The sequence below is a fragment of the Ilyonectria robusta genome (genome assembly GCF_021365365.1).
Source record: "Ilyonectria robusta strain PMI_751 chromosome Unknown BGZ61scaffold_166, whole genome shotgun sequence".
Lineage (NCBI taxonomy): Eukaryota > Fungi > Ascomycota > Sordariomycetes > Hypocreales > Nectriaceae > Ilyonectria > Ilyonectria robusta.
Genome location: NW_025764600.1, coordinates 5,830 through 17,023, shown reverse-complemented (window position 1 = coordinate 17,023; position 11,194 = coordinate 5,830). Strand labels below are relative to the sequence as shown.

At 36.5% G+C, this 11,194-nt stretch overlaps 3 protein-coding genes across 3 annotated transcripts; 2 read left to right on the top strand and 1 right to left on the bottom strand.

Annotated features, from left to right (window-relative positions):
* Nucleotides 1-5,849: 5,849 nt before the first annotated feature.
* On the top strand, nucleotides 5,850-6,620 carry BGZ61DRAFT_550775 (uncharacterized protein; the record flags this gene model as incomplete). The annotated part of the gene is made up of 3 exons (XM_046255481.1): nucleotides 5,850-6,093; nucleotides 6,172-6,543; nucleotides 6,577-6,620. 3 exons carry the CDS (start codon nucleotides 5,850-5,852, stop codon nucleotides 6,618-6,620), a joined length of 660 nt encoding a protein of 219 aa, XP_046092886.1.
* An 826-nt stretch (nucleotides 6,621-7,446) lies between these two features.
* On the bottom strand, nucleotides 7,447-7,743 carry BGZ61DRAFT_65052 (uncharacterized protein). The gene has a single exon (XM_046256951.1). It carries the CDS (start codon nucleotides 7,706-7,708, stop codon nucleotides 7,550-7,552), a length of 159 nt encoding a protein of 52 aa, XP_046092885.1. The 5' UTR covers nucleotides 7,709-7,743; the 3' UTR covers nucleotides 7,447-7,549.
* Nucleotides 7,744-8,330: 587 nt separating this feature from the next.
* BGZ61DRAFT_376815 (uncharacterized protein) lies at nucleotides 8,331-9,692 on the top strand (the record flags this gene model as incomplete). The annotated part of the gene is made up of 5 exons (XM_046242548.1): nucleotides 8,331-8,454; nucleotides 8,520-8,563; nucleotides 8,662-9,057; nucleotides 9,118-9,318; nucleotides 9,393-9,692. 5 exons carry the CDS (start codon nucleotides 8,331-8,333, stop codon nucleotides 9,690-9,692), a joined length of 1,065 nt encoding a protein of 354 aa, XP_046092884.1.
* Nucleotides 9,693-11,194: the final 1,502 nt, after the last annotated feature.

Here is an 11,194-nt window from a genome sequence, read left to right as displayed (position 1 = left end):
ACTTATTCCTCTATAATTAGAGAAGTTATAATTTTAATATATTAAGAACTTAATATATTAGAATTTATTTTAATTTTTCTAGTTATATTTCTTATAATTTAATTTATTATATTATAGTATTCTTATAGTAATATATTTAGTAATATTTTTATTTTTATACTTATATTATTTTTTATCTTTTATTATTTATATATATAGTATTTTTTAGTTTTATAATTATTAATAGTATTAGTTAAGTTAGTATATTTTAATGGAAAAAGATTCCCTCTATTCTTTAAGTATATAATACTAGCTTCTATATACTATTAGATAATATAAAAATACTTAAATTTCTTTCTTAAATATAATTTCTAAATAAATATATTATTTATTTATATAGAGTAATAATTCTAATAGATTTTATCTTTCTTATATATTTATATATATAAATAATATATAATATTTATAAAATTTCTTTATAATTAGAATATATTACTACTATTTTTAAGTTATTATTTTCTTATTTTTTAAAATTATATAATATAAGTTTTAGCTTAGCTATATATTATAGATATAAATATAAATAGAGCTATTTTTAGTAGGTTCTTATTATTTATTTATAAGGTTATTACATATTTCTATTAATTTTATTTATATTTAATGTCCAAGATTATTATATATTTAGTATTTTTTATAGCTGGATTTAAAATCTTATTTATTCTCTATTTCTAGATATTCTTTAATAGGAGTAATAATATTCTAGTTAGCTACTAGAAGTTCTAGCTTTCTAGCTAGATATACTTCTTATCTAGAGTATACTTATAAAATATGTTTATTTTTAATATAAAAGTATTATTAGAGATTATTCTTTTCTTAGTATTTTTTAGATATTATTATTCTTTATTCTCTATTAATTAAAGATAATATAATAAATTTAGATTATGTATTAGAAATTAAATCTTCTTATTATATTATAGCTATAGTATAAGTTATTAAGTTATTTAAATTTTTATTATTATTATAAATTAGCTTAAGAATTAATACCTAGGCTATTTTTATATTATATTTCTATTTAAAGAAAATATAATTATTTATAATATTACTAGTTACTTCTTTCTAAGTACTTTTTAAATTTAGTTTCTAAAGTCTAGTAATAAAATACTTCTTTTCTTATAGTTATTTATTAATATATTCTTCTTTTTTAAGAGTTTCTTTTAATATATAGAAATTAGTAGTAAGCAATTAATAAATATTAAAAGTTAATCTATTATTATTATATCTAGATTAAATTATAATAATAATTTTAAATTAAATAGCAATTTAAGATTTATTATTATTATTATTATACTAATAGTTAGTAAATTATATACTTTTATTTTTTAATATAAACTTATACTTTTAATTAGATTTTAAGATATAATATTTACTTTTAAAGTAGCTTATCTTTTTATAATTTTAATATTTAACTTTTAAGTAATTCTTTTAAGTAACTTCTAAATTTATAGATTTTAATACTATTTTATAGAAAGTATTATTCTGGTATTTCTTTTCTTAGTTAATATTATTCTTCTTACTCTTTTAAAATAGTATATAGAATATTCGTTCTGATTTTTGAATCTTTTTTTCTTATTATCTTTTAAATTATTAGTTATTAATTTTTATAGAGAGAGTAATAAGAATATTAAAAGTTATAAACTTATATCTAACTATTATATTTTTAACTTCTAACTTAACCTTTTTATAATAAGCTACTATATATACCTCTTCTTTTTAATTTAGGTATAAGATATTATTATAAAATTCTACTATATAATTTAATATTAATACTATAAGAATTAGATTTAATCTAAGAGTATAAAATAGATTTAAGATATATAATATATAATTAAGTAAATTAGGATATTATAATAAGTAATATAAATTACAATCTAGTAATAGTAAAATAGTAGATTTAATATAATTAAGTATATTAATAACTAGTAAGACTATCTATTTATAAAAGTACTTAAAAGAGTATTTATATACTAAATAGAAATTAGCTAAATTATATAGAGTATTAAATTCTAATAATTCTAGAATTGTAATAATCTAGAATTATAAGTATAATTCTTAATATAATACTCTATATATTATTAAATAGGAAAAGTAGGTATTTATAGGATTATTACTAGAGTTAACTGCCTAGTTAATTTAGGCTGTAATAAATATCTTTTAAATAAGTTTTTAGAGTTATATTTAAACTGCTTATTTTTTTATTAATAAGATTAAATATATCTTATAATTCTTATTTAAATATTTTATAGCTAGTATAAATAGCTTTAATTTTATCTTTCTATATATATTAAGAATTATTTAGGTAGTCTTTTATAACTAATTTAAAATATTAAAATATTTTATTTTTAAGAAGTTTTATAATATAATAGATCTTAGCTTCTTTTTTAGTAAATTATATAAAGTAGTAACTTTAAAATACCTTAATTTATATAAGAAATTCTTAAAAATTAGTAGCTATTCTATTAAATAGATTAAGTTATTTAAATCTAAGAATTTCTTTTATATTTTTTTTATTTACTATAAGAAAGTTTAGATAGATAATATAATTACAGTAAAATACCTCTTAATAAATAAATTTCTATTAAAATAGTTATTTTATATTAAAAGCTAGATAACTTATTTTATTAGCTTATTAATTTTATTATTTTTCTCTAAATCTTTTTTAATAGAAATCTTAATAAGCTTATTAAATTTAACTTTAAAGTAATTATTTTACTTTTAAAGTTTATTAAGATCTTTTTTAATAACTTTATTATTAAAGTTAGATTTATTTATATTTATATTATTAATAGAATCTTAACTCTATATTATTAGAATAATAAAAATTTTTCCAAATCTAAATAAGATATTTAAAGTTATAAAAGCTATCTTAGCTTATTTAAGATATTACTTAAGTTAATATAATAATATACTAAATAAAAGCTATTAATATATAATAATGAGATTTAATCTAAGAATATAAAGTAAATTTGAGGTATATAATATATAATTAAGTAGATTAGAATATTATAATAAGTAATATAAATTATAATTTAATAATAGTAAAATAGTAGATTTAATATAACTAAGTATATTAATAGCTAATAAGGCTATCTATTTATAAAAATACTAAATAAGTATTTATATACTAGTAATATTTATATAGGCTTATTAAGTAAGAGTAAATTTAATCTTATAGCTTATTTAGGAGGAGTAAGTTAAGTGCCCTAGCTTACTTATATAGGGTAAGTTTAAAATCTGTATTAGGTAAAAAAGTAGGTATATTATAATTTTGCTAGTTATAATTACTTAATCTTAATTTAAGCTATAATATATAGCTTTAAGTTTTGTAGCTTATATATTAATTTCCTCTTTAAAAGCCTATTCTAGCTAAATAGAGATTTTTATAGCTTAATTTAATAAAAAAAAAGAATTTAAAAAGCTAAATTAAGTTATTAATTATATAAATATAATTTAAAAAAACCTTAATAAGAGAGTAATTTATCTATATAGTTACTTATTTTACTATAGTAGGTTTTAGAAATTATTATTTAACAGCAGAAAATAAATCTAGATATAACTTATTTTTATATCTAATTAAGATACTAGTTTTTTCTCTAATTAGAAAAATAAGAGTAAGATTGCTATTAAGAAGAAAATATTAGATATTTTTTACTTTAATACTTATTATATTATAGATATAACAGTTAGGCTTATATTAAAAGGTCTAGAATAGATCTAAGGTATGTATTTAATAATCAAATAAATCAGAACATTATAGTAAATAATATAGGTTACTATCTAGTAATAGTAGAATTATAGATTCAATATAACCAAGTATGTTAATAGCTGGTAAGGCTATCCCTATAAAAGTGCTAAATGAATGTGTATATATACTGGGGTGTCTAAATGGATTACAGTTAAGGACTGTAATTCATCTTCCTGGGTTATGGTTTGGAATTGTGATTCTGTTATTGGATTACAGTTTACAATTGTAATCCGTTGCTGGGATTACAGTTTCGAATTGTGATTTGACGGAATTGGTTAGAAATTGGTGGGAGCGGACATGGTTAGTCAGTCGTTATGTGATCTATGCAGACCGGCTTGTGACAATAGAAGAATAAGTAATAGAAGTTTATAATTATATAATAATATAGAATAGCTTTAGAGATAGTATTTTTTTAATATATCTATCTTAGATTAAATAGCAAGTAAAATAGTAGATAATATAAGTCTTCTTAAGAATCTAGAAAGACTGGGCCGATAATAATTAACGGTTATACCGGTTGAAGGGGCGCAGTATAATACACGAAGAAAGACAAAGACATAAAACGGATGTAGAGTTCATATACTAAAGGACGATAACCCTTGTTGGTATGAGTAATATCGGTTTGCAATATTCGATTAAGTCCTCGAGTTCCTCGCTACAAACCCTAACCTTGTTGATTATCCAGCTCAGACCCGCAATTTGTCTTCACAACCTACACGCATTGACTGCCTGCAATTTGTCTACAGACGCCACACTTTCAACTGGTCCGAGTTAGTTGCATCTGATTGATTACCTAAGGTAAGGCAGACTAGGGGCGACTGATACACTGGCGCCCCCCACAGATGCGCAATCTGGTTGGCTGAAAATTCCCCACACTATGACGCAGCACCAAGACTTTGGATAACTGGAGTGACTGGTGGGGCTGGTATAACAGCACTAACAGCTGAAGATTCCCATTGCAATAACAACCGTCATGGATAGCTGAGTTAGTATCGCTCTTTCCATGGATCGTAAAGAGTGGGATATTAGAGTCGCTTTTTATCAATTAAATGAAAATTTTGAGCCAAAGAGTACGTGCATACGCTCTCGTCCTGCCCCTCACATCCCGTTTGAGTAGGTCTAAGGGAACCGACTTCACGCAGGCAGCTATGCGCTCCGCCGTACTCTGGTAACGTGTTCAAAGCAAAATAATGCGCTCAGGGGTTCAAAACTGTTCAATCCACGATTATACTACATCGAGGCCTGGACCCTGATCCATAGAGCCTAGATTGATATCATCGTCCTGATCCTCATAGTGATAATCCCCCAGGTTAGGGTCAGGCTGCGAGCTGCATTTCCTCCGCAATTGACTGGTCCGGTTGGGCCTCTTCCACCTGGTTCAGCAGCTGGCCCAATTCCTCACTACTGACTAGCAATAGGTCGTCTTTCAGCTGAGTGATGTCCTCATTGAATTGTTCGTCTTCATTGAAAATGACGTCTCGTAGAAATGATCTTCCCCGTAGCCGGGTTCCAGACACTCGATCGGGGGTGGATATTCGTATCCTTCCTCGGAAGCAGTACCGTCGGGAGCAATCATGGCTGGGCTTACAGAATCATGAGTGAGTCTCCTTTACGGAATCGTTCGGTAGGAGCACCTTGTTCCTGCATAAGGTCGAGAGCCGCATCCAATAACGTAATGTGTGAAAGATGAGCATGGTTTTGTTGCTCTACCGGAACGCTCGACTTCAACCGTGCGGTTACGTAGGGTTTGCTGCCGCTGTCGCCTAGTCGCTAAAAAGAGGACAGCACGAGGGGCAAGGCTCTAGATCGGCGACGCATCCTAGGCCCCCCAAACTTCATGTTGCAATCTATGTACTATCTCCTGGCTTAGTCAGAAAACGCGCCCAGGCGCCAGTGTATCAGTCGCTGGCGACCTAGACGGTGCTTACAAAACACCCGGCCACGAGAGCGCTGCATACCCCCCCGCAGGATTGCAATTAAACTTTAATTACTCAAACTCCGCCTTAAAAGAGGACGTGATACGCATGCTCTCTATTGCGAGTCATCCATCAATACCACAAATTCAAACATGGTGCTGTTCAATCCAGACAAAGACATTCCGGACCTCTCGGGCAAGATCATCCTCGTGACCGGGGGGAATATTAGCCTAGGCAAGCAGACCATCCTGCAGCTCAGTAAGCATAACCCAGCATACATCTTCCTCGCCGCGCGTATAGAGTCCAAGGCCCTGGCTGCAATTGAGGATATATACAAGGCTATACTAGATGCAGCGCCTATTATATACCTCAACCTTAATCTTATATCCTTTAATAGTATCAAAAAGGCTACTAAGAATTTCTACGTCTAATTGTAGCAGTTTTATATTCTTATTAATAACAGTGGCATTATAGCCACTCTAGCTAGTACCATCAAAGAGGGCTATGAGATCCAGTTCGGCATCAACTACGTCGGCTATGCGCTCCTCATGAAGATCCTCCTCCCCACCCTCAAGAAGACAGCCGCAGCTACCACACCGCCCCAGAACGTCTGCATCATCAATCTCTCCTCCTCCTTTAAGAATAAAGCGCCCGCCACCAACACCTACAAGTTCGACAAGCTCAAGATAGATATGGCTTCCACCCCGACATTCGTCCGCTATGGCATCTCAAAGATCGCCAACATCCACCACGCCCGCGCCCTCTCCCGCCGCCACCTCGAGATCCGCTCAATTGCCGTGCACCCGGGCGTCGTCAACACCAATCTCACGAACGGCCCGGCTGCTAGTTAGCCTATTATAAAGCTCATCCTACCCCTAGCTGGTGTTTTTTCTACGAATGTATGGAACGGCACTAAGAATTAGTTGTGGGCTGCTGTTAATCCCGATGCTAAGTCGGGCGAGTTCTACTATCCCGTCGGCGTCACAGGCAAAGGGACTAAGCAGTCGGGTGATAAGGCTCTCTCGAGGAGGCGCTCTGGGACTGGACCGAGAAGGAGCTCGAGGGGCATGCATGAGTAGTTTTTGTAATCAGGAATTCGTACGTTGAGTCAACGTCCCACAAACTGCCATATGCCTCAATACGGCCCCTTTTGCGTATTCGTCTTTGGGCGTCGCCCTCAAGCATCCGGAGTGCTCCCTCGAAGTCAACAAGCACGTTGTCCATCAACTCAATAACATTCCAATCGTTTTCGTTCAGAAGACTCTCCTCGCGGAGACACAAGGGCATCTCTTCCCTCCTCCTAGTTTCCTATTAAATTCAATCGTGGCCTTCTCAACGAGGTCTTCGAGGAAGGGCCGCAACCTAAGGCCCTACCGCATCATGTAGAGCGTCGAGAACCAGCGAGTCTGGTTATCGCGGACAACGTCCAAAGGTTTCCTTGCTCGAGTCTTCGGACTGTCAGAGTGTTGAAAGAACTATTCCTGAAGATCATGAAGCCAATTCGTCAACTTGTCGGACCGATGGATCCAGTGAACCAGATTGTGGAGCTTGCCGACGGTGCCTTTCTTTCGCCAGAGTTCGTGCTATTTTGTCCTTGATAACGCTTCCGGCAATGAGACTGCGATGGAGCACTTAGCTCAAAGGTCCCAGTGGGGCAGTTCTAGAGCCAGTAGGGTCCGCTGCTTTGGACACGTTGTCCATTTGGTTGCTCGGGCGATGCTCTTCGGCCAAGATGATGTATGACGCATCCGTAGCCTCTTCTACTGGAGCGAGTGTGCCCTCATTAGCTTGGTTCAGGTGACGCGAAGCAAGTGGGTCGCGTCTTTTTGTCACGCACAAACTGATCTGTTGACTATTGGCCACGTCTTGTCCGTCTTGGATTGGACAACTGCCACGGCGAGCCGTTTGCGAGTCCTCCGTTTCTGTCAACTGGATAGGTAGGATTGAGGTGTCGACGAGATGGGTGCCCTGACCGGGGGGCTGGGGGCTGTCCCGATCGCTGATAAATCATGTGCAAAGTATTGTTGTTCCTAGCTAAAGCGGCAGACGGGCTGTCTCGGGAGAGATCAGCTGTGTCGCTAGCTGCCTTACCTTTTGGGCGTGAATTGGGAGACCGCTTGAACAGGCTTGTGACACCTTGTTCCACCAAACTGTGCAAGACAAATTGCGGAGGCCCTAGTCTGTTTACCTTACCTAGGTAATCGGATGAGATGTAGGCTCTGTTTGATTACCTGACGCAACATGGGCGTGGATTGTGAAGACAAATTGCGGGTCTGGGCTAGATGATCAACCAGTCGCGGTTGTACATCGTATCGAGGCTTGACTGACTTGTCGGCTCCGTCCATACCTAGCTAGCCATTAGACACAAAGCAACGAATGGCTTTGAACATGCGCAATATGTTTACTAAGCTGTGTACTGCCGATCTCCAGGAGAATTATTGGCCTCCCATGTATGAGAAAGACCGCCGCGGACGAGCTTGAAAGGATTATGATACCTTTTGCTCGCCAATCGCCATCAGTACAAGAAGCGTACATGACCCGATGAACCGTCTCACATCTCTCTTCCTGGACATCCTCATCAAACAGAGCTTATGCGTCATCTGAACCCTTGATATCCACAACCTCGAAACGCAATGATTCCCCAGACTCAGAAGCAGTGGGTAGTGCGCGCCAGCGGCAGCGGCGGCTTCGACTCCCTCCAATTTGAGACGGAAGCTCCAATCCCGCACGTTGGCGATCGCGATGTACTGGTTCAAAGTACGGGCATCAACATCCATCTAACCTTTCGCCACACCTTGCAGAGGCTGACAAACATGCGTTAGTTCATGCTGTCTCGTTGAACTTCCGCGACCTGATTATAGCAAGGGTAATAAGCCAGCCCCAATTCCTTCAACCTCCATCACCTAATCCTCCCTCAAAACACAAGTTCTCTTTCTCACCACAGACTCCTGACCATGACAATAGGGCCTATACCCATTCCCGCACCAAGACAATCTTGTGCCATTGTCCGATGGAGCTGGTGTCGTTGTAGCCGTCGGTTTTAGCGTGAGCCGGTTCCAAATCGGCGATCGGGTGGCGACCCTATTCCACCAGGATCACCTCGCAGGACCCATTGATGCTAAGGCTCGCGACAGCGCCCTCGGGAGCTCCCTTCATGGTGTCTTGAGAGAGTATGGCGTATTTTCGGAACAAGGCCTCGTCAGTGTTCCGGGAAATCTCAACCTCCTGGAAGCTGCGTCACTGCCGTGCGCTGCATTGACCGCTTGGAGCGCCCTCTATGGTCTCGAAGGAAGGGCACTGAAGCCGGGCGACACGGTGCTTACCGAGGGCACAGGCGGTGTTAGCAATTTTGCTATTCAGGTACGCAGCTGTCGACCCAAGCAAACAAGGCTTCACGCGTTGAGACTAATGTCATCCAAGTTTGCCAAGTCCGCTGGTGCTAAAGTCATAGCAACTACATCATCTGATGAGAAGGCTAAACGGCTCAGAGACCTTGGCGCCGACTTCGTGATTAACTACAAGGAAAACCCTGAATGGGGCCAGCTTGCAAGGGGTATGACACCCAACGACGAGGGGGTCTCTCTGGTTGTCGAGGTTGGGGGTCCAAACACTCTGAGACAGGTAAGCGCCTTGTGCAGAACTCAACAGACCCCCCTTCAAGACTCAATTAACTAATTACCCTAACTAATTGCAAGGCTCTCACTGCTCTGAAGCTTGATGGCTTGATCTCGATGGTTGGTTCGATCAGCGGGTTCACCTCGCCTGGTGACACAAAGGAGCCGACATTCCTCGAGACGGTCATTGGCTCCTGCACTGTACGAGGAATAGCAGTCGGCTCAAGACTCCAATTTGAGGATATGAATCGTGCTATTGAAGCCAATGACATCCATCCTGTGCTAGATGGACGGATTTTTAGCTTGGCGGAAGCTCGAGAAGCTTTTGAGTATCTATGGAACCAGCACCATTTTGGGAAGGTTATCCTTCAAGTTGTTTAGCTAGACGTTATTGGTAAACCTGTTAGCTTTATCTATATGAGGCACGGATACTTTGCCCTATCAATCAACTTGATTTGGGGATCACCAAATAACATGACTAAATGCATCTTACCCAGTAGGCAGTAGCTCTAACTGAAGTAACAAATCCGTGCAGGATGCCACACATGAAGGCGAGGACTGGTCGGATGAGGCTAAGCAGTGTGGCGATGCATTAGAGCGTCGGCTTTGATGTAGACGCCGAGGCCAACGCACACCATCGCCTGGTACCCATATACTTCTTGTAGAGAAGCAGCGTCTGATTTCCTGCTTGATGGTGACTATGAAGTATTTTCGCTGAAGCTTGTAGATTCTGATTTAGACTCAATAGATGGCAGGCAAGACGTAGAATTTCTATAAGCAACCACTAGACATGTATGCTTTGTTTTTCGGAGCTTAGAAAAGAAAGAGATTTGGTCTCCCTATATTGCAGGCTAGCCGCAGCTTTCATTGTGAGAACTCCCTCCTGCTGTGTTCTTCTTCTGTAATCATCTCCTTCTGCTTGACAGTCTCCTGGCGGTATTCGTCCAGGAGAAACTGATTGAGGTCCTTTTGGAGTTTTTGTTCTTCAAGTTGCTTGCAAATTTCAAGCTTTTTATTACAAATCGAGGTGATATCTCTAATAAGAGAACTGTAGTTTGCTTTTTGGAAGTTAGTTTCTAATTGTGCCTTTGTACGTATTGAAGCTGTTTGCAAAGCGATGCATTTTACTTTAGCAAGTCTTATATTACAGGCTAGAAGTAGTCGGGCTTCCTAAGATAAAAGAGGGTCACCTTTAGAACCGTGTGTTTTTGACTCTCCAAGCATAGTCACCCATGCTTGCCCCAGTTGGTGAAGCTAGCCCACACAGTAAGTGGAACCATGACCGCTTAAGGCAACAGATTTTCTCGGCGAGAAAATCTCGCTTCGCCATCCTCCCTCGGCTACCCCGGAGGGAGGGCTTGAGTCTGTTTACGCGGTATGAAACCAACTTGCCCCTGAGACCACCACAAAGGAGGATTCATGCTGATGTCTTACTCTGCATCCTAGCAAGGGGCCTCATAAACTACGAGGCCTCAGGTGGTATGCCAGGGATAGGAAACGCAAACTTAAGGAAGCAGCTTCAGAAAGGTACGAGAAAGCAGGCTTGCAAACAAATAAATTAAATTAAATCCATCCTCCAATTTGATTTGATTTGGATATAAAAATGTTCAATTTGGTTTAATTTGAATTAATTTGGATCGATTTGGATCGATTTGGATATTTAGATAGCCCCACTTTTCTCCTACAATAAGATATATTAAGCTGCTCTGATAATATCCGCTTAGGGTCGGCCCCTTTAAGCTATAACTATCTATTCTATAAGGCTGAATATTTACTCCAGCTTGGTAGATATAGTAGGATTTAAAAGGAGATTAATTGCTATTTGCAATAGATATAGATACTGCTATCTTTAAAGAAGCTAATATTAAATTGAATTATCTACT